General features: G+C 34.3%; 4 protein-coding genes across 5 annotated transcripts; all 4 read left to right on the top strand.

Annotated features, from left to right (window-relative positions):
- The first annotated feature begins 4436 nt into the window (after window positions 1-4436).
- On the top strand, window positions 4437-8791 carry LOC112766736 (endoglucanase 11). Its single transcript, XM_025812626.3, has 5 exons — window positions 4437-5152; window positions 5249-5461; window positions 5675-5875; window positions 6124-6378; window positions 7863-8791. Exons 1-5 carry the CDS (start codon window positions 4844-4846, stop codon window positions 8526-8528), a joined length of 1644 nt encoding a protein of 547 aa, XP_025668411.1. The 5' UTR covers window positions 4437-4843; the 3' UTR covers window positions 8529-8791.
- A 373-nt stretch (window positions 8792-9164) lies between these two features.
- On the top strand, window positions 9165-13818 carry LOC112762692 (disease resistance protein Roq1). Of its 2 annotated transcripts, none has more exons than XM_025808553.3 (6): window positions 9165-9816; window positions 10365-11457; window positions 11534-11815; window positions 11927-12647; window positions 12716-12867; window positions 12948-13818. In XM_025808553.3, exons 1-6 carry the CDS (start codon window positions 9386-9388, stop codon window positions 13629-13631), a joined length of 3363 nt encoding a protein of 1120 aa, XP_025664338.1. In that variant the 5' UTR covers window positions 9165-9385; the 3' UTR covers window positions 13632-13818. The 2 variants fall into 2 exon arrangements, with proteins under 2 accessions (XP_025664338.1, XP_072078360.1); XM_072222259.1 differs by having other exon boundaries at window positions 9245-9816; window positions 10345-11457.
- Window positions 13819-14636: 818 nt separating this feature from the next.
- LOC112764233 (uncharacterized) lies at window positions 14637-21686 on the top strand. The gene is made up of 9 exons (XM_025809784.3): window positions 14637-15046; window positions 15824-16051; window positions 16208-16329; window positions 16527-16587; window positions 16838-16978; window positions 17196-17303; window positions 17445-17673; window positions 17905-18150; window positions 18303-21686. The coding sequence occupies exons 1-9, from the start codon at window positions 14903-14905 to the stop codon at window positions 18386-18388; spliced, it is 1365 nt and encodes a 454-aa protein (XP_025665569.1). The 5' UTR covers window positions 14637-14902; the 3' UTR covers window positions 18389-21686.
- LOC112764232 (protein LYK5) lies at window positions 19518-21686 on the top strand. Its single transcript, XM_025809783.3, has one exon. It carries the CDS (start codon window positions 19518-19520, stop codon window positions 21534-21536), a length of 2019 nt encoding a protein of 672 aa, XP_025665568.1. The 3' UTR covers window positions 21537-21686.
- Window positions 21687-22532: the final 846 nt, after the last annotated feature.

Here is a 22532-nt window from a genome sequence, read left to right as displayed (position 1 = left end):
TTATGTATTTAATGTCATGTTTATAATCAATAAATACAAAAATAAATTTAAAAGATACATATATTCATAACCAACGAAAACGAGATTTTTATTTATTTATTTTTGCATATCCTGTCAGCAAAAAAGAAACAAATTTTTTTTTTCATATTTTTGTTATTCTTAGCAGTAAAAATATGTGTATATATGTGTGATATAGAGAATGAACTTTTATAGCAAACATTTTCCTTTGAGTAATTATATATGTGCCTTTTTTATTTTTGCTTTTAATATTTAAAGTATTATGTTTTGTCAATAAATTTAATATTATTCTATTATTAAATATAAATAAAATACTTAATATCGTTAGTATATATTTAATAAATGTTACTAATAAATAAGAAAAATTAATAATATTAATTTTTAAGTATTAAAATTTATGTTTTGAATAAATAAATTTCTATAATTATTAAATATTTTTTTCTTGATTTAATAAAAGAATAATATTAAATTTATTTAGTTTTTTTAAACAAGAAATAAAAATTTTCATACTTTAAAAATAAATAAAATTAACATTAGGCCTATATATAAATATAGAATCCTAAATGGGTGCTTCTAAATCTTAGCTACAAGGAAATTATGAAATTTAAAGAACATAGTTAATAAGGAGATATAACATAACAAATTTTTTTTTTGTTTCTACTGTCTCCCTCAATCTGACAGGTCAAGGATTAATTTGTCGCGGTACTGAGTTTCATTTAAAGGTTTGCCATTGGCCAATAGGTTGCTGCATGCACAAGATGAGATTCGATTTTGTTCTTGTACTGTTGTTATGTAGGACATTTTGTTAATTATTTAATTTTGACCTCACTGTGGGACTAAATTGATGCTAAATGAAACTTTTTTGGATTCAAATAGAACACTTTAAACCTTAAGGACCAAAACAGAATTACGCTCAAACCTAGGAGACCAATTTAGTACTTTACCCTTAAATTATTTACGATTCAAAAAGCATCATTCTAAAGTTTTTTTACAATCTTTATTTGTATAGTTATTTTTTTATTATCATATTAGGAACAAACTAAAAAAATTTTCTTCAAACTCCGTCCCACTGTTTGCTAGGAGTATTATTGTTATTTTTGTTTCGTATCGTTTTATCACTAGATAAGTAGTGATATTTATCAATTTTATTTATTTAATTATTTTCTTGGATCAAGCTAGTGTTTGAAAGCAGCATGCACATCGCTTTTGATGCAAGAAATTGACCAACTTTTGGCCATAAAAGTGCCATATTTTGTTCAGATTAAAATTGGTGCATATTGGATACACATGGAATAATAATAATGAAATAAAAACTATATATTTACAAAGAAGCATTAATGGAGTAGCCAAACTCAAGTAGCAAACCCTTCTTCCAATGACTCCAATTAGTTTACCAAGTTTCCAATTCATTCCTTAAGTTCTAAACTATATATACAACTATGCATGCGTCTACATACATAACCATTTTACAATACGTGGTGTACGTGAACATTTTTTTTTTCCCTTTATTATAAGAAAAATAAAGTGCGTATAAAAGTTTACATTATAATACGTATCGTGCGGACGAATATATTGGTTGTAAATATCGAATTTCGTATACCATAAAGTTAAAGGTGTGAAAATATAAACTGTGTTGAGATCTCTTTAGAGATCTTCTAGAAATTTTTAACAACCCTTTTTTGCATGTGATTTATTATATTCCGCGATTCGCACGATGATAAATTGATAATTAGGAATGAGAAAATGGAGTTCCGATCTATCAATTCCTATAACATGAAAAATTATACTATAACTTTTAATTTTATTTATATAGATTTAAAATTAAAATTTTAAAATAAATTCTAGCCAACCCTCTCTCAAACAAGGGGTATGTTACCCTCTATGATATATTTTATGATTATTAGAGAAATTTGATTATTATCATACTTAATATTAACCATCTTTTTAACTAGAGTTTAGATAACTACATAGCTATTTATAATAAAATTATTGACTTCATTTCTTGCTCTGGATTAACCATTTAACAACTTAAAGAATGCTAATAATCTACTAGACATAAAACTTGTTTGTGATTACACAAAATTTTAATTCAAACAGATCAACGTGAGTTTGAATTAGATTAGCCACGCGAGACAATCACAAAATTTTAACCGCAAATAGTTGGATAAATATCATTGAAAAATAAATTCTGGATAGTGGAAGTTTTTTTTTTTGGTCAAGTTCCTTCATTCACGGTAAAACTTATGGCTTCAATGATATCTTGCAGATATTAGTAAATAATTAAAGGGATTATTAATCATACACAAGTGTGACCAAAGAATTAGGGGTGGCAAAGCGGGTCGGCCCATCCCAACTCGGCCCGCCCCGCCTAAATCATCCGTCCTATAAACGGGGCGGATCGCTTGCTCCGCCAACTAAAATAAGTTTAAAATGCTAGCTTGTTCCGCTTTATATCGGATTGGCGGGTCGACGGGCAAGCAAAAAAAAAAAAAAATCACTAAAAAATTGATTTTGTTGATATAAAATTTAGACAAATACTATTATAAAGGTGTGATTGATAACACATAAAAAAAATCTTATATATTTAAAATGGTTTGATTTTAGAATGCATAAATTTTTATGTTGTTTGTTTAACTTAATTTGGTGTTTTTTGATGAAAACACATGAATGGACAAATTAGTGATCATGCTAAATAGACAAAAAAAAAGTTAAAATGTATTTTATTTAATATTATTAATTGTTATAATCATTAATAAAAATTAAATAAAATAAATTTTAACTATTTTTTATTAATTCATCTTGATTATCAAATATTTCTGACAAACTAGCTACATTATTACTAGAGATTTTGCCAATTATTTTGCATGATATCAATCTGTCAGTTTTTAATATTTTTTTTTAAGTAACAGTATTATTAATGAATAAATCTAGTAATACTTTGTTTGACTTAGTCACTAAAAACAAAGGTCCTCAGGTCCAACTCTCGAAGCTACAGTGATAGTGTGATACACAAGCAAATCATTAAACAAAAAAAAAACTACACGTGCAAAGGATGCTCCATACTATACATTAAATATACTTTTATCTTTTTTTCCCAAAATTAGAAACCAAATTTAATCCTTAACCTCTAAATGAATAAGTCACTAAAAAAACGAACTTTTTATTTTTAATATGAAGAAAGGATTGGTGTATATCTAAACTATAGGGGTGTATGGTGATTCACTGGCATATGATGGCTGTTCAAGAGAAATCAGACCGTCCGATTGGATGTACTGAAAACTCTGGATCCGATTTGTGTACTGACAGAAAACTCTGGATCCGATTTCAGTATCCATAAAATTCTGCAATAAAAATCCTGGTCCGATTTCAGAAAATCTTGGTTCCGATTTGTGCCCCTCTCTCTCTGCAATGAAATCGAGCGGTCCGATTTCTTCCCACTAAAACAAAAAATTGAACGTCGCCACAACCGTGTATATCTCCCTAATACTCCATAATTCAGCATAACTCACATGTCAACCTCATATTAAAAATAGGAAAAGTCTAGGGGCCAGCAACTTTTTCAAATTCTGGCCAGCATGTAACCAGCAAGGAAAAGTGAGCCATTGGATGAAATCTCACACCAATCTCACACCATTAAATCCATCATTGATAGCTATTTGATGGCTACAAATACCAAAAGTTGCTGGCTCCCTAGCACTTCTCATAAAAATAATTAGCCCTAAAAAAACTTCTAAATGAATATGATAAAATTATGCCATTTAAGTTATAATTTATTGGTCATTAAATATATTTTTTAACATCTATATTATCAATACTATGTATTCCATAATAATATTAAAATTTCAGCCATTTTATCTAAATAAAATAAAAATTGATATTTATTATATAACCCTAAACTGAAAATGGTTATATATTTGACGTCTTTCTTAATTTATAAGTGATGATTTACTAACGAAGATAAATAGACATAAATCATATTAGGCTAATGAATTTTTAGAATTATACATAAAACTCACTAACCTAACATGATTTATATTAAAAAAACAAACATTTGACGTTATTCTGTAAAACTCAAACGAAACATAAAAAACATAAATTATGTATAATATTTCCATAAAAAAGTAACATTAATAAATTTATAACAACAAAATATTAAACAATAATAAAAAAATAAACATGAATTTTTTAAATTTTAGTCATATAACAGAAGTCTTAAATTTATCAACAAACAGTATAATCTCTCCGTATTCATCTTAAATTTGTCAACAAATCTCTCTATACTCATATAATCTCTCTATACTCATCTAGATATCACAGTTCAATTCGTCCTATCTTTAATAAAAAAAAAATTAAATAAACAAACAAAAGTCTTAAATTTTTTTTTTAGTAGATAATGGATGTAACATTTACTAGCAAGCAATGAAAATAAATCTGTTTGGGAAAATAATATTTTTCCAAGAGAGAAGGGGGGTTTATTTTCTGTTTTAGGCACTAACAAAGACATCCAGGTATCAAAGTCTTAGAAATTTCATATTTATTTGTACAGACAAATACCAAAGTTTCACATTGAGATCAATGTGGGGCTAAAGAAGAGAGACCCCTCCTACATTATAGGCACACATACACATGTTACATATATCACAATCTTCCAAACACCCTTCAAATCTCACACCATAGGAGTATGGTGTATAGTGTATGTTATTGAATAATCCTAAGTCACACTATTTTTTTTATTTTCTCATTTTTGTTTCCCATTCCTTCCTTCTTCACTCCTAAAAAGAATTAAACTTGTTTAGGAGGGAAAGAAGGGAGAGGGGGAACAACAATGGAGGAACAAACACAACATCATCAATATCATAGGAAACAAACTAGTAGTTTTGGAGATTCCAAGATTGTTCCCCCCTTGGTACTTGTACAGCATTGTTGTTCTTCTTCTCTTTGGTTCTTGTTCTTCTTCATCACCATAACAACCATTTTCATCACTACTACCAATGCTCAACAAGCCTTTGATTATGGTGATGCACTCTCAAAGAGCCTCCTTTACTTTGAGGCACAGCGTTCAGGAAGAATTCCTTACAACCAGCGCGTCTCTTGGCGTCACCATTCCGGCCTCACTGATGGTCTAGAACAAGGGGTTAGTTAGTTACGCCAATTTCTAGTTCTAGATTTCTAGGTGTTTGTGATAATTCCCAAGTTGAAAATTGAAGTATATATGTTCTTGCTTTTGAAGGTGGACTTGGTTGGAGGGTACTATGATGCAGGTGATCATGTGAAGTTTGGATTGCCAATGGCTTTCACAGTGACAATGCTTTCATGGGGTGCCATTGAATATTTGCAACACATTTCAGATGCTGGTGAGCTTCAACACACTTTGGAGGCTATCAAATGGGGCACTGATTACTTCATCAAAGCTCACACCAGCCCCAATGTCCTTTGGGCAGAGGTATCTTAATACATATATACATACATACACACATATATACTCTTCAAATTCCTCCGGTTCGATAACTGTTTCAGGACAGAAAATACAGACGTTGAGGCAGTATAAATAATGTAGATACAGAAAATCTATCTGTGTCTTTGTATTTCTGTCTCGAGACAGTTTCGGACTAGTTTGGTTCAAGAGATTCAAGATTGTTGTTGTTGGGTTTTGAAGGTTGGTGATGGTGACACAGACCATTATTGTTGGCAAAGGCCAGAGGACATGACTACCTCAAGGCAAGCATTCAAGATAGATGAGGAAAAACCTGGTTCAGATCTGGCTGCAGAAACAGCAGCTGCCATGGCTGCAGCCTCAATTGTGTTCAAGAACACAAACCCACATTATTCTCACCTACTCCTACACCATGCTCAGCAGGTAGCTACTTTTGGTTCTGATCCTGCTTCTCTAGAATTAATTTAGTTGACTAATCTCTAGTGATTAATTAATCAGCTATATATATATGTGCTTTAGTTTTCTGCATTAATTAGTATGGTCTAGGTACCATAATATGTCATTATCATTTTTAGTACGTAATTAAATTAAAATTAATGTTATGTATCTGGATACATACACAGTAGGGTAATAATTGAAGGGACTATTGAATTGAATGTGTTGTGGTGCAGTTGTTTGAATTTGGGGACAAGCATAGAGGGAAGTATGATGAGAGTGTTGGAGTGGTGAAGAGCTACTATGCGTCGGTGAGTGGTTACAAGGATGAGTTATTGTGGGCAGCCATGTGGCTGTACAAGGCCACCGACAGTGAAATGTATTTTCAGTACTTTATTTCAAAGGCTCACTCTTTTGGTGGCACTGGTTGGTCCATTTCTGAGTTCAGCTGGGATGTTAAGTATGCTGGTCTTCAACTCCTTGCCTCAAAGGTAAATTCTTTCGGGTACTCATTATCGTATTCTGAGCCGACATATCACTCGTCCACAGTAAAACAAGGGTGGATCGATGATCTGATCTGTCGACTTAGAATACGATAATGCTTAAATAGTACTGCTAACAAAAGAAAAAGTGTTTTACTTTTCCCTTCAATCACTCTATGATAATGCCTGATGTCTCTTCCTTCAAGGCATTGAAATTAAGTCAAATGTTGTATAACTGTGTTTGTATTTTACTTGTTTTTCAATCCTACTTTTCTTCAATTTTTAAACTTTTTATTTGTATGTGTGTTTCTGTTAATAGTGACCTATTTCTCTCTAGCTTAGTCTAACATCTTTACTTTTCTAATCTAAAAATATAGGGGTTAAATCTTGTAGCACTTTATTTTAAAAAAGTCACCTGTGGAGTATACACTAGTTAAGGTACATTATCTATATATGGTTGCTAATACCTAAAAAGTGTGTACACATGAACAATGTCATGTGCAGAGTTTGAAAGCTTTTGCTTTGAATCACACTACAATCAAAGTGATCTGGCTTGTGGTTGAGCCTAGATTTGTAGCTCAATGACTCACTTTACCCTTCAACATAAAAATTTTCTACTTAGCCTCCACAATAATAATAATACAACTTAGTTAAAAAATAAACAGAAAATTTCATACACATAACAAGAGAAAGCTTTCACCTGAGTAATTTAGTATTTACCACATTACTGCATTATAAAAAAGACTATTTTTTTTTATAAATTTCATTTTATGTGTATGTACCTTATGAATTAATAATGGCATATCTAACTGATATGCTAATACCATCAAAGTGTGAGGTCAGAAACTGCAGTTGTGTGGCCCACCTTCAATGCTAACTTAAGATTCACACATCACATTTTTGTTTTGTTTTGTTTTTATAATCAGATGGAATGAGTTTCATCACTCCTAAATTGTTGGAGAATAGCTTTCATACATAAGATTTGCTAATATTGAACAATATTTCTAGATAATTCACAGCACAAGAAACAAAAAGAAAGAAAAAAAAAATGTTAACTATCAAACTATTGATTGAACCATGCTACATACACATGGCTCAGAACTTCACATGTGCTGCTCTTGACCCACCCTGTTTCTTGGGTCTTGTTGACCTACCTTTGAACACATTCAATGAGAAAAATGAAGTTAGATATTTCAATTTTCTAATTTGAAAAAATAAAAATAAAAATTAGTGGTTAATTTGAAGAGTTTTAGGCTTATTAGTCCAATTATAGAGAATATTATTAAGTACCGAGATAAAGTTAGTGCATCATACACTAAGAAAATCCAATAGTATAAATTTTAATATAGTTTTGCACCGATAACTTCTATTAAATTTATACTATTGTATTATCTTGGTGCATGAAACACCAAATTTTAATTCAGTACTACATATGGATCATAAGAGTTGCAATTATTTTTAATCTTACAATAGTTTCGTTGTATTTGTTGCAGTTCCTAAACCAAGAAAAACACAAGAAGCATAGTGATATACTTGAGCAATATAGATCAAAAGCTGAGTACTATATATGTTCATGTCTAAACAAGAACAACAATGATAGCAATGTCCAAAGAACCCCAGGTGGATTGCTCTATGTAAGACAATGGAACAACATGCAATATGTTTCAACAGCTTCATTCTTGCTCTCTGTGTATTCTGATTTCCTCAAAAGCACAAACCAAAATCTAAATTGTCATGGTGGCACAGTGGATCATGAAGAGATTCTAAGCTTTGCTAAGTCACAAATTGATTACATTTTGGGCTCAAACCCAATGAACATGAGCTATTTGGTGGGCTATGGGCCAAGGTACCCTAAAAGGGTGCACCATAGAGGTGCTTCCATTGTGTCATACAAGGAGAATAAAGGGTTCATAGGGTGTACACAAGGTTATGATAATTGGTACAATAGCCAAGAACCTAACCCTAATGTTCTTGTTGGTGCATTGGTTGGAGGGCCTGATTGGCAAGACAATTTTGAAGATCAGAGGAACAATTTCATGCAAACTGAGGCTTGCACATATAACACTGCCCCCTTAGTTGGTGTTTTTGCAAAGTTATTGCATATAGAGAACCAGAAACTGGTTCAGGATTGTAGCTCACTCTTGGTTGCATCCTTTTAAATAAAGAAATATATAGAGTACATTAATACAGCATATGTTACTCATAAGCCAATTAAAATTTTTTTCTTTTCTTTTCTTTTCTTTTGTCTTCAAATTTTTCATATAGATGAGTGATTTTTTATGTTTTAGCTAAGTTTTTGTGGCTGCAAATGTAATTTCATTGTAAACAAAGTTTTAAATTTGTTGATACTACAGTCAACAGATTAACACTCTGTCCATGCCATTAATACATAATTCTACTCTGATTTTTTCTTTGGTCAAAAGTTGCATCCTTCAAGGAATCATCATTAGCATATTGCTGAATTAGTTGGAACATAAGAGAAGGTCAACAAAGCAAAAATTTAATGGATTAAATGAATTGGTCTGTGAATGGTTCATTTAAGAATTAAGATACTACTTTCTTTTTATTTTGCTACTTGTGGCATTGACAAAACATGTTTTGCTAGTATATACAATTCTGAGCACTCACTGTAGTTTATTGCCACGTGTTATGTACCCAACATTGAAATTCAGGCTGTAAGATATTGAAAAAGTGACAGGGACTGCAGTATATCAGTAATTTCTAGGAACTAACCATGACCAATAATAGGCCCTGACATGTGACAATATAATATCTTAACATTAATATAAAAATCCCAAGCACAAATCTCTAACATGTTATGCACTTATTACATTACATTTTCTGTATAATACTATTTCTACATTGACCCTAGTCTAATATAGAATGAAGTTGCAATTGTAAACTGCAACACTAACTTTAATCAGTTGAGTTCTGCAACATTCCAATGATAAAACATGGTAAATGAGGAAGGAGTTTCATCACCAGCACCATCATCAACCTCTAACAACAACAGAAGATGGAGTTACCATGTTTTTTGAGTTTTAGGGGAGCAGACACAAGAAAAGGCTTCACAAACCACTTGTATTCTGCTTTAAAGGATGCTGGGATCATAGTTTTCAGAGATGACAAGATTCTTGAAGTTGGAGATGTCATATCAGAAGAACTTCCAAGAGCAATCAAGGACTCACTCTCTGCCATTGTTATCCTCTCACCAAAATATGCTACTTCCACTTGGTGCTTGGAGGAGCTTCACTGCATTCTTGAGTCCAAACTTGAAGTTTTCCCAATCTTCTATGATGTGGAAGCATCAGATGTTAGATACCAAAAGGGAAGTTTTGCTGAGGCCTTTGAGAAACATGAGAAGAGGTATGATGGAGATAAGGTTCAAAAATGGAGAGATGCCTTAACACAAGTTGCTGGTTTAAGTGGTTGGGGCTCCAAAAAAAGGTGAGCATCACATACATACACACATATTCAGAATTTTGTTGCTGTTCTCAACAATTTTGGCTCTCTAACAGGAGGATATAACCTATAGTTTCGACAAAAAAATTTATCAATTTATTTGTTATTAGAATAGGAAAAGTTTTGATGGCATTTTAAAAATTAGGTCTTAGAATTCTGAGTGGCTCTCTGCATAATCATGTTGCTGCATGCTTACTTGTTAATTTTTTTATTGAATCTCACTTTAGGTAGCCTATTAGAAAATTTCATGTTAAGTTGGAACCTTTTGAATATGGTATTGAACCTCAAGAATTTATCCTAATGCAGAAAATCTTGTATTGTTTTGTCAAAGTTGTGTGCAATGCAATGGAAACTACAGCTAGAAGAAAATCAGCAATATGTGCTTTTAAGAGTTCACTCATCATGTGAATGCTACATTATTGTTGGAAATTAAGATATAATCATTTCATTCTTGGAACATACATATTCTTTTTGTTCTATTATTTATTACTATTCATGCTTGGTCCATGTTAGATTATTTTTCTCTTATGCAGGTTGGAAGCAGAACTAATTGAAGAAATTGTCACAACTGTTTGGACAAGGCTGCAACCTAAATTGCCAACATTTAGGGATGGATTGGTTGGAATTGATAAGAAGCTAGAAGACATGAACTCACTTTTAAGACCAGATGTAAAGGATGTTCGCTTTATAGGCATATGGGGCATGGGAGGCATAGGAAAGACAACTCTTGCTAAAGTCTTGTATATGAAAATTCGAAGAAAATTCGAAATTAGTTGCACCCTTGACAATGTTAGAGAAGCTTCCGGTCAAAGACATGGCCTGCTAAACTTGCAAAGAGAACTTCTTAGTAAGCTGAAAATTATGGACACAAAGATAGAAGATGAGTATCAAGGAATAGACACTATTAGAAACTTTCTCTTCAATAAAAAGGTTCTACTTGTTCTTGATGATGTAAGTGATATGAGCCAATTAGAGAATTTAGCAGAAAAGGAATGGTTTGGTCCAGGGAGTAGAGTAATAGTGACTACAAGAGACATGCAACTGTTGACGTCTCATGGAATATCAGAAAAGTATGAGATTGATTTCTTGAACCATGAAGAATCCCTTCAACTCTTTTCAAGGAAAGCCTTTAAGAGAGATGAACCTCCAGAGCATTTTCTGAAGCTGTCGAAAGCCGTGATCAAATATGCTGGAGGCCTTCCTTTGACACTCAAGCTTCTCGGCTCACTTCTTTGCGAACGAAGTGTGTCACAATGGAAGGAGGTTTTGGAACAGATAAAAGAAGTTCCTGAGAGTGATAGTCTTCATAGGACACTTGGAATAAGCTATGATGGACTACCGAGGCGATATAAAGGACTATTTCTAGACATTGCTTGTTTCTTCAAAGGGTGGACTAAAGATCAAGTGAAACAAATACTGAATGATTGCGGCCGTTATCCTCCAATTGGAATCGAAATTCTTATTGAAAAATCACTGGTAACTTATGATTCAGGGGTTCTGGGGATGCATGATTCACTTCAAGACATGGGAAGGAGTATTGTCTTTGAAGAATCTCCTGAAATTGCTGGTAAACGTAGCAGGTTGTGGTCTTTGGATGACATTGATCATGTGCTAAGAAAAAATAAGGTGATAAAAACTCTTTATGAACTTTGTTTATAAGTTCTCCAAGTCACTGCTAATTTTCATCAATAATCTTTACCAGGTAAATGAATCAACACAAGGCATAGTACTCGAATTATGGCATTTGCATCATGAAGCTCGCTGGCACCCTGAAGGGTTCTCAAATATGGAGATCCTTAGACTACTTATCTTGTCAAGTAACTTGCACCTTCCACTTGGCCTAAAATGTCTATCTAGTGGATTAAAAGTCCTTGTATGGAGGGAATGTCCCTTAAACGCTTTACCACTTGGAGTCCCTCTGGATGAACTCGTTCGCCTCAAAATGCCTCACAGCAATCTAAAACAACTTTGGAATGGAATGCAGGTAACTCAAGATGTGCTAGCATAATGCTTAATGAAGCTTCAAGAAGCTAGTCTTCTTGTTTTGCTATCCTTTTCTTCTTTTTTTAATAACTTTCTATGTTTTGATGATCAGTACTTTGCTAAGATGAAATCCATCTATTTAAGTCATTCTCTAAGCCTGACTAGCACTCCAGATTTTACCGGAATCCCCAATCTGGAAATACTGTATCTTGATGAATGCATAAACCTGTTTGAGGTTCATCCATCTCTTGGAAAGCACAGAAAGCTTGTCAAAGTGTCATTAGCTGACTGCAGAAATCTCAAGAAACTTCCAAGAAAATTGGAAATGGAATCTCTGAAGTGCTTAGACCTCCATGGCTGCACAAATGTCAGAAAGCTTCCTGAGTTTGGGGAAAATATGATACATCTAGAGGAGCTCGATTTGCGCAACATCGCCATAGCAGAATTGCCTCCTTCTCTTGGTCATGTAACTGCTCTTCGCACTTTGAATTTAGAGAGTTGTCAAAATCTCATTTGCTTGCCAAAAACTTTTGGCAATTTGAAATCTCTTACAAAGCTCAATATCTGCTGTTGCTCAAACTTCTCTAAGCTGCCGGAGAATTTAAATGAAAATGAAGCATTAGAATATCTTAATGCAAGTTTAACTGCATTAAGAGAAATACCTTCTTCTATTGTTCATTTGAAGAATCTTATGTGGCTCATTATAGCTGGATGTAAAGTTCAGGAAACTTCCAACTCATGGAACATCATTCAACCAATAGCACAGATATTCGGCTTCAAGAGTTATCATCCACCGATTTCAATGAGCTTGGTGTTGCCTCCTTCTATATCAGGTATGAGAATGTTGAAGGAATTGATTGCCAAAGCCTTGTGTCATTGCCTGATCTTCCACCAAATGCAGCACATGTTTACTTGTACAATTGTCCTCGCCTCGAGTCATTGCCTAAGCTTCCACCAACGGTGCAGCGAGTAGATGCATGCCAGAGTGTTTCACTGAAACCTTTATCAGATCCAGAACAAATATGGAGTCTATTGGAAGCAATTGACTTAGAGGTCTAATTATACATGCTTTTCTTTCTGATAGTTATCTTGTTAAGTAATTAGTGTTTAACATGAGAGTTTCTTTATAACAGGAGGTGGAGGATCCTGATTCTTCAATGAAATTCTCTCGGTTTCGGCCTATACTGGAGATTCCTGGAACAGAACTTCCTGCATGCTTTCAGAATGAAGATTATTTTGTGCCAGACAAACAATTTCTAGAACATTTTGGAATTCAATTCGAGTCAGCCGTATCAATAATCCTGGAAATACCAGAATCTTGTAGTCAGAGTGAATTTTGGGGAATTGCTGTATGCCTTGTGATAGAAGGCAATCCAGAATCTGCACCATTGCAGTACTATGATGGCCTATATTGCTTTAGTCAAGTTCATAGTGCTAATTCTGAGGAAAAACAGGAAATCAACATTGAAGATGCTGAATGGATTAAGTGGATACCAAACTATAAATGCCCTCACATTTTGATGTATTATTATCCTGTTAACTTTTGGCAACATGATGAAAACAAAGTTAAACTAATGTTTTATGCTATAAACAACAATGGCACAGGGAATAAGATGATGATTGAGGGGAGTAATAGTAAAAGATGTTCCAAAATAAAGAAGTGTGGTGCACGTTTGGTATCTAAGATGGGTGCTGGTTATGTGCAGAAGACACCAAATCCATACAGGGAGGAAGGATTCCCACCTACCAAAATTCCCAAAGTTACACCTGAAGGAATGTATGTAGCCACTGCTTATGCAACGACTCGCATAAGATAACTAATGCTTCTTTCAATGTGTATTTTATATTCCAATATGGATTCTATACAGAATTACAGATAACTGATTTGGTAGTTGATTTTTGGTGTACAAGTAGCATGATTGTACATACTTATCTCCACGAAAACATTGTTGGAAAGGTTAATGTTTGCTTGTTAGTTTGTCAATAAAAGCAGTAGTTTTAAAACATTTATGTCTGCATCAAATTAGGAGGAGTAGCCAAGTTGAAGCATATATCATGTATTCATATTAAACCTTTATGTAGCCAAAACTCCACTAACAAATCACAAGTTGAAACTGTTGCTGTTTCTATTAAAGTGTAAATCTGTCTAGAAAGCTGAAGCTTTGAAGGTGGTGGTATTATTGTAGATTTGTTGCAATGATGTCCAGAATTTTTGGCTTTCAGGGCATGCTTTTATTTCCAATTTTTTTTCTAATTAAAAAGATAAAAAAGAAAGCATGAGAATGATACTCACAAACACTACAGTCATGTTATTCTTGAAGAAATCGATTCCATGTTTGGTCACTGGTCAACTACAGTCAGTCAACATAAATTCCTTGATCATCAAACAGTTCACAGCTCATAACCTGATTCAATGAATTGCCACAAGAGTCCAAGTCCTTTCTTCATATCATGGATTTAAGTTCAGTTGTTCACTCTTTTTTTTTTCCCTTAAAATATATTCAGACTTTTGCATTTTTTTTCCCTGTACAGACTTTGCCTTTTCTTACAATTATTTCCGACACAATGACTCAGTCAAGCGCTTTATACAATTATACATTTGATTTTAGGAATAGTTAAAAATTTGGACATTTGTTAAATTTTTTTAAGTAATATAATATATAAAAAAAATGAATCTTTTAAAAATATCAAAAAGCTTAAATTGCAGACTTTCCTTTTTCTTAAGATTTTTATTTTATGTTATTGGACATATCTTAAGAATCATGCAATAACAGAACCGAGCATGTGAGTTCATTAAAACAGGAAAATAAATGTTACAATATACTCATAAAATCATTCTATTTTATTTCTTATACATTACTGTTTTCCATCAAAAGAATAACATTCAATGTGACAGGGTGCAAAGGCTATTTAATTCTCTCAATTTTTCAATTGCAAAACAAAAACAAAAACAAGAGAGAAAAACGGAGAAAAAAAAGTTTTATGTCGTAAACACAGGAAGAAAAAGGTTCTTCTGTTTTTCCGAAAGTCCTCTTTTCTCTGATCACCCCACAAAAAATTTGTTTCAAAGTTTCGAACTTTGGCCAGAATGGGTTCCGAGCTTCGCCGGTGGCGGTGGTGGTGCGCCGTCTTCGTCGGAATGTTGGCCGTGACCTTAACTTCTTCCGAACAACAACAACAAACGGTGTCTCGAATTGCCTTCGGATCATGTTCCAACCAAAGTGCACCTCAGGTTCCAAATTTTCTGTCTTTTATTTATTTTCCTTTTGGAAGTGTTTTCTTTTTTCTGTTTTTGTACTTTCTTCTTTGTCTTCTCTTTTTTTCTTCTGTTTCACCCATGTGATGCAGTGTCGTATGTTATTTCAATGATTCACTCATGATGTCCCAATTCTCGTACCAACATGCTATTTCCAATCTCCATGTCACGTCAACTTAAGCAAACTTTGGTTCTGTGCTTGACTTTGAATTTCTTTTCCAAAAAGTATCCATTTGTATATATTGCTATTTTTATTCAACAATTCAATTAGTGATTAAGTACACATACTATTTGGCTATAGCTTAATATCTAGAATCTGTTCCCTGTTCTGTGAACTGTGAAGAATAGGTTGGAATAATGATCCATGACATGATATAACTCTATTATGGAGGTGTGTTTTGCACTTTTACCATTTAAAAATTGTTCAGGCTAAAGTGAAGTCACACCTTTAGGTTAGAAGGTATAGGTAGTAGTGGCATATTACTACATGATATATATGTAGGACCCTGATGACATATTTTTATGCTCTTCTATAGTTTTTCATATTCAAGCTATCTATATTATGTTACATCTACATATAAATTTTTGGAAATCACAGAGCTAGAGCTACAGATTCAGTGATAATTTAGTTTTCAACAATGCTTTACACTTAACAGTCTTCTATGTGGCTCAAGCTGAATATTAGATTTAACTTTCAAATTGTATTTCGGATGTTAATGTATGCATATCCCAATTTTTTGGTTGTTCTGCCAGCCCATTTGGGATGCTGTGGTGGACTTCCATCCCCAGGTTTTTATATGGCTTGGTGATAATATTTATGGAGACATCAAACACCCGTTTAAACTATTTGGACGGGAAAGGACTATTGGACCGTGGAAGAATGTTCCGCGATTTGTTCCTTCCTCTGAGCAGGAGATGGAGGCTAAATACAAGAAGGCTAAGTCTCACCCTGGCTACACTCGACTTCGTCAGAATGCTAAGGTGCTTCAATCTAAGCTTCTATGCCTCTTTGCTGGTTGAGATTCTCATGGAAAGATATTTGTCAAAAAGTATGTTTATGTGGGTGCATTTAGTGAAATGGTGAATGTGTTTACTCAACTTCTTTAGCCTAACTTTTTTATATTTGGAATGTCATAGGTTATTGGAACATGGGACGATCATGATTATGGATTAAATAATGCAGGAAAAGAGTTTGATCGGAAAGTAACCAACCAAAAGTTACTTCTTGATTTCTTAGATGAACCTCAAGATAGCCCGAGGTGGGTCAACAATCTCCTTCATTGAATTATCATGTTCTACCTATTTACATGCTAGAATTTCATATATGTTCTGTCCAAGAGAACTATTGATACATATTGAAATTGAATATTTGAATGTATATATATATGAATTCGCTGATTCAGATGTTTTGAAAGGCATCAGAGAATTCGATACTTACTGCAGTTTTGTATTTCAGGCGGAAACAGGCTGGTGTATACACCTCATATACATATGGTTCTGCAGGTAGAGATGTCAAGGTATTAACTGAAACATTGCTGTTTTATTTATTTATTTAGAATGTCTAATTTAACTTTTTCTTGCAATGATAAAATCTTCTCGTGGTCACTGTGTCAGTAGCCACGACAAGGTCTCCTTAAATGTCTTGCAACTTAAATAAAGCACTCAATATGTTAACATGTTATTACCAATAGACATGTTAGATGTTGTTTTAAGCATGCATCTTGTGCTAAGACATGCTATTGTTGTTTACCGTGCAAAACGCTTCAGATTGTCCTCTTGGATGCCAGATACCATAGGGACCCTGTAGGAAGTTATGGAACCATGTTGGGTGATTCACAATGGTCATGGTTTGAGAAAGAACTAAAGGGTCCTCCAACAGCCATTACCATCATTGCATCTTCTGTTCAGGTACAATATTTAGCTATCAGTCTTTGTGATCTCTGACATTCATCATTATGTGAATTTAGTTTGTGATGCTTAAATTCCTAACACTATGGAGACATTTTGTTAGAATAAACCAAACTACATGATTTATTCTTTGAAAGCTTATGAGGAGAAATTCTCTCTTAATGGCCTTCTCTTGCTTGGTTGTATTGATTTCATTATATACTTTCTATATATCCAGGTTATACCAAATCATACAGCAATCACTCTGCCATTCTTTGATATGGAATCATGGACTCGTTACCCGAAGGAAAGAGATCACCTTTTCAAATTAATTGCAGATAGTAAGGTAACAACTTCAGTGCATTCATTTTGTCTTGTACATTTGACATCTAACATTTATTGTTAGGGGTGGTTTACATTGGTATTATTTACATCATGCTGTGAAAAAGGTATTTACTCGAAAATCTTAGTTGTCCTTCGTGTGCAGAGGAGTGGAGTATTCTTCATAAGTGGAGATGTTCACTTTGGGGAAATCTCAAGATATGACTGCGCCGGGGATTATCCGCTATATGAAGTAACCTCAAGTGGGATTACTCAATCAGTTGAGGGGACTCTGCCGGATTTCTTCCATTTTGTTGTGAGATTTGTGTCATGGTTGGTCCCATCCACAATGAGGGTGAAGGACAAAAACTGCAGATACAAATCTTGTATATATGGTAAACTTCTCCTCCTAATTTTTTATTTTTATTTTTCACTTGCAAGGAAACAAAACTCTAGAGTTATCCTAAACTAGTGGATCTTTGGTAAACTTAAACCACAAAGATCAACTCAGAAACTTGATTTCAAGACCTAGACTAGTAAAACTCGTATAGGATAACTGGAGAGTTCGATAACCTTGTTCGCCTAGATTTTCATGTTTTAAAGTTTCAAATGTGGATTTCTGTTAGGCCAGCCGAACTTTGGAGCTATTGAAATAAACTGGGAATCTCAACCAGTAACTCTGAAGTTGGAAATCAGGGACAAGAATGGCCGTCCTGTTTCAGGTGTCAACACTTCATTAAGAGAACTACAGGCATCAAATTCACAGACTTGTTCCACAGAGAAAGCTGCTGGATGTAACTGCACTCCTGAATCTAGTCTTCCATGGATTGTCAGATATCGCCTCGCTATTCTAGTTTTTGTCTCCTTAGCTTGTGAGTTGTCTTAACTTCTATTTGCTTTAACTATCTGCAAATCCAACTTGGATTATCTGCATTTATTCATTGTATAATGCATTTCTGGTTTTACAAACATGGAGATTTTGAGTTCATGATGTTTTTCCTTTTTCTTTTTTTTTTCGTTGCAGTATTGCTTCTTGTATTGGTACTGCTTCTTTATGCTGTTATCAAAATCGCCCGACAAGGAATCTGCAGCAAAAGGAAGCCCGATTGATCGACACGCATAGTGTTGCATACACAGCCCACAAAAGGGAGAATGTGTAACACTTCTTAACCTCTGCATAATTAATTAACATCAGTGATTATAGATCAATAAGATGTATAGGGTAGTATTCTTATGCTGTTTCCATTAATGAATTAATCCTAAATGAAAACAGCTTATAGTTTAAGTTAGTGAAATTTTAGTTATTTTCCTTGTTTATTTGACTTCTTTATCTGCTACTTTCACTGAATTTTATATTACGATTAGCATTATTCTAATGGTATTTTTTCACTTTTGGAGACTCATGTGGTTAACACACAATTCATACATTATTATTATTATTATTTTCAGTATAAAGCAATTACATGGTACTAAAAATGAAAGTAATAAGAAACATTAAATCCATTGATTCATTGATTGCTTTTTGACTCAGTTCATATAGAATACATGTAAACTATGTTTATATTAATGTTTCTTAACGTTTAGCTTGTGTCTTGTTATTTGAAGTCTATGCAGACAAGACAAAAAATAAAGATAGGTTACATTGCGTATATGTAGTTTTCATATGTTTCTACTCTCATTTTCCAACAAAACATAGTGAAAATTAAGTTGAGTGATGTAGACGCTATGCTTTGTTTGTCCCTTCAAATGCGGTGGTGAGTCTTCCATTAAAGTCTTCCATTTCCACCTTGAACAATTCTTTATAGCAGCAGACACACACACACAGGTGGAAACAAAAGCAAGTTGTCAAGTTGATGCACTTTGGAATAATAAAATATAATAACAAATAGTGAGGTTGACTTACTTAATACAAGTGCTCTAAAGTCTGAACCTCTGTCAATTCTGAATCAAAAGGGTAACATTTTTCTCATTTGAAACCTTGGTAGTTACCCCAAAATACAACTGAAACTGAAAAAGCAGGGTTAGTAGATTAAAGTAAATTATCCATAAACTCTATGCCAGACGTGTTTGACTTGCTTCCAAACCTTCCAAGTTTGAGAGCAGATATGAATATAGAGAGTCAAAGTCAGAAACTTGCAAACAAAGACGCGTTCTTTGGTTATTATTATATCACACCCAGCCACCACAAATACATAAACATAAAATCAAAAACCAGTTCAACAGAAAACACCACCACACCATGGCCACAACCTCCATACTCTTCTCCTTCTTGTTCTTGTTCCTTATCAGTAGTACCTTAACAGAAGGGCAACAGATATACCTGAACAACGACCAACTAACATGCGACACCATAACCAACTCAACCTTAGGCAACACCTGCAACTCCATCGCAACCTGCCAATCCTACCTCACTTTCATATCCGCCACAAAACACAACACAGCCTCCACAATCTCCACCCTCCTCAACTCCACACCCACCAACATAACCACCTCCAACAACCTCTCAACCGTCTCTGAAGTCATCCCAACCGACACCCTCATCACCATCCCCGTCACGTGCTCATGCTTCAACAAAACCTATTACCAGCACAACACCACCTACACTATCTCCGCCGACGACACCTACTTCAGCCTCGCCAACAACACCTTCGAGGCACTCACCACGTGTCAAGCTCTCATTGCTCAGAACCCTTCTTTCCCCGAACGAAACCTTCAAGCCGGTGAGCGTGTCCACGTGCCTCTCAGGTGCGCGTGTCCCACCAAAAAACAGCGTGATGCTGGCTTCAAGTACTTGCTCACTTACTTGGTTTCCATGGGGGAATCGATTTCTTCCATTGCTGAGATCTTCGGGGTTGATGTACAGAGCGTTTTGGATGCTAATGAGCTTTCTGAAAGTTCGGTTATCTACTACTTTACTCCGATCTCTGTTCCTCTCAAAACAGAGCCGCCAAAGAAGTTGCAGAGGGTGGCTCAGCCGCCGGAGTCACCGCCGCCACCGGTGGAGACTACTCCGCCAAGCGGTGGCTCCGGGAATTCAAAGAAATGGGTGGTTGTTGGTGTTGTAATTGGGGTTGTCGTTCTGCTTCTTGTTCTAGGTTTTGTTCTGTTTTTCATATGCTTCCGCCGCCGTACACGGCAGCCGGAAACGGCGGAGGAGGCGGCAAAGGCGAAGCCTTTCTATGACTCTACCAGCACTGAAGAAGTCAAAAAGGGTTCTTTGGATGTTGTTACTACTACAACTAGCACCTCTACTACTCAATCATGGTCTATTTCTTCTGCAGGTGTACGCTATGCAATTGAGTCTTTAACGGTTTACAGATTTGAGGAGTTGCAGAAAGCTACCGGATTCTTCGGTGAGGATAATAGAATCAAGGGATCTTCTGTTTATAGAGCTTCTTTTAAAGGTGATGATGCTGCTGTTAAGGTTCTCAAAGGTGATGTTTCTGCTGAGATCAACATTCTCAAGATGATCAATCACACCAATGTTACAAGATTGTCTGGTTTTTGTGTCCACAAAGGTAACACTTATCTTGTTTATGAGTTTGCTGAGAATGGTGATCTTGATGATTGGCTTCATAATCATGGTAACAAGAAGAAAGATTTGGGCTTGAGTTGGAAGCAAAGGGTTCAGGTTGCTCATGATGTTGCTGATGCACTTAACTATCTTCACAACTATACAAACCCTTCTCATGTTCATAAGAATTTGAAGAGTGGTAATATTCTATTGGATGGTAATTTTAGGGCTAAAGTTTCAAACTTTGGGCTTGCAAGAGCCGTTGAGGATCAAGGTGATGATGGGGATGGAGGGTTCCAATTGACAAGGCATGTTGTTGGGACACAAGGTTATATGCCAGCTGAGTACATTGAGAATGGAGTGATCACACCAAAGATGGATGTTTTTGCATTTGGGGTTGTGATTTTGGAGCTTCTTTCAGGAAGAGAAGCTGTTGGATTTGGTGAGGATCGCCAAGTGTTGTTGTCATCAACTATAGGGCAAGTTCTTGAAGGAGATAATGTTAGGGAGAATCTTAGAGAATTCATGGATCCTTCTTTGGAGGGTGTTTATCCTTTGGATTTGGCATATTCTATGGCTGAATTGGCCAAAAAGTGTGTTGCCCGTGACATCAATTCAAGACCAAACATCTCTGAGGTTTTCATGACTTTGTCTAAGATTCAATCATCTACATTGAATTGGGATCCCTCTGATGAGCTTGAACGGTTTAAATCAGTTAGCCAAATGTCTGATACTGATAGCTGATAGTTTTTTTCTTAAAGCTTCTTAGAACCTAAAAATTGTAATCTACTGGCACTGATCCTGAGAATGGAGAATGTATGCTATTTTTTTTTTCCACACAAATTAGTGATTTAATTTAATAAATAAATGGTATTGTTTCATGTGTGTTAATAATTCAGTAAGTCTTTTGAAGTAAGAATTATTTTGACTTTGATGATTGTTCTCTCCAAGTCTGACCTAAGTTTTGTGTCAAGATCACATTTGATGAAACTAGGGAATATGATCTTAGGCAAATATTATTATATATAAAAATGTAGAAGAGGGAAAAAAATTAAATGATTGCTGGTATTATGTATTATGGATTTGAATGCTTCCCTTTTGTTGTGAAATAAAAGATATATATAATAGAGATGTACAAATAGAAGACTCTAGTATTAAAATAATTAGTCCAATAATAATTTATATATATATAATAATATTATATGTTGTAATGTGTATATATATACAAAGACAGAAAGAAGTATTAAAAATAAAGAGAGAGAGAATCGCATCTGTTTATTGTTGCAATTTCAATATAATAAAGATGGTTAATATTGCTATTAATATTATATGTAAAGAGTAATAGAAAATAGAATTTAAAATACTTATAAAATAAAATAGGAGAAAGAATTGTAGTAGAAATATAAGGAGAATAGTATTTGATTGTAGCATAAAGAGGGAATAGATTTCTTGCTTCTGTGTAAGAAAGAAAAGAGAGAGTATTTTTATTTCTTGTTGTGTGTTGTACGTAAAGGCTATGATGCCTTATTTATAGTAGTACAAAATCAACCTTCATTAAAGGTTGGTCTTCAAATTTCTTCCTTGAAAATAAATCTTTGCATGGGAAAGATTATTAACCGCCCAATTGATAAATGGGCATTCATTTCATGTTTATCCCAACACTCCCCCTTGAATGCCCATTAAGGATTATGCCTCGTTAAAACCTTACTAAAGAAAACCCAATGGGAAAAAACCTTAGTG

This window comes from Arachis hypogaea, chromosome 17, assembly GCF_003086295.3.
Source record: "Arachis hypogaea cultivar Tifrunner chromosome 17, arahy.Tifrunner.gnm2.J5K5, whole genome shotgun sequence".
In the NCBI taxonomy this organism is placed as follows: domain Eukaryota; kingdom Viridiplantae; phylum Streptophyta; class Magnoliopsida; order Fabales; family Fabaceae; genus Arachis; species Arachis hypogaea.
This window is presented reverse-complemented; position numbering and strand designations above follow the sequence as displayed.

Coding starts and splice junctions, on each gene's coding strand:
- LOC112766736 (XM_025812626.3), top strand. CDS start 4,844: ATGGAGGAACAAACACAACATCATCAATATCATAGGAAACAAACTAGT. Junction 5,462..5,674: donor CCAATGTCCTTTGGGCAGAG/GTATCTTAATAC, acceptor TGGGTTTTGAAG/GTTGGTGATGGTGACACAGA. Junction 6,379..7,862: donor TTCAACTCCTTGCCTCAAAG/GTAAATTCTTTC, acceptor TATTTGTTGCAG/TTCCTAAACCAAGAAAAACA.
- LOC112762692 (XM_025808553.3), top strand. CDS start 9,386: ATGGAGTTACCATGTTTTTTGAGTTTTAGGGGAGCAGACACAAGAAAA. Junction 9,817..10,364: donor GGTTGGGGCTCCAAAAAAAG/GTGAGCATCACA, acceptor TCTCTTATGCAG/GTTGGAAGCAGAACTAATTG. Junction 12,868..12,947: donor TGGAAGCAATTGACTTAGAG/GTCTAATTATAC, acceptor TCTTTATAACAG/GAGGTGGAGGATCCTGATTC.
- LOC112764233 (XM_025809784.3), top strand. CDS start 14,903: ATGGGTTCCGAGCTTCGCCGGTGGCGGTGGTGGTGCGCCGTCTTCGTC. Junction 16,979..17,195: donor TCATTGCATCTTCTGTTCAG/GTACAATATTTA, acceptor CTATATATCCAG/GTTATACCAAATCATACAGC. Junction 17,304..17,444: donor AATTAATTGCAGATAGTAAG/GTAACAACTTCA, acceptor CTTCGTGTGCAG/AGGAGTGGAGTATTCTTCAT.
- LOC112764232 (XM_025809783.3), top strand. CDS start 19,518: ATGGCCACAACCTCCATACTCTTCTCCTTCTTGTTCTTGTTCCTTATC.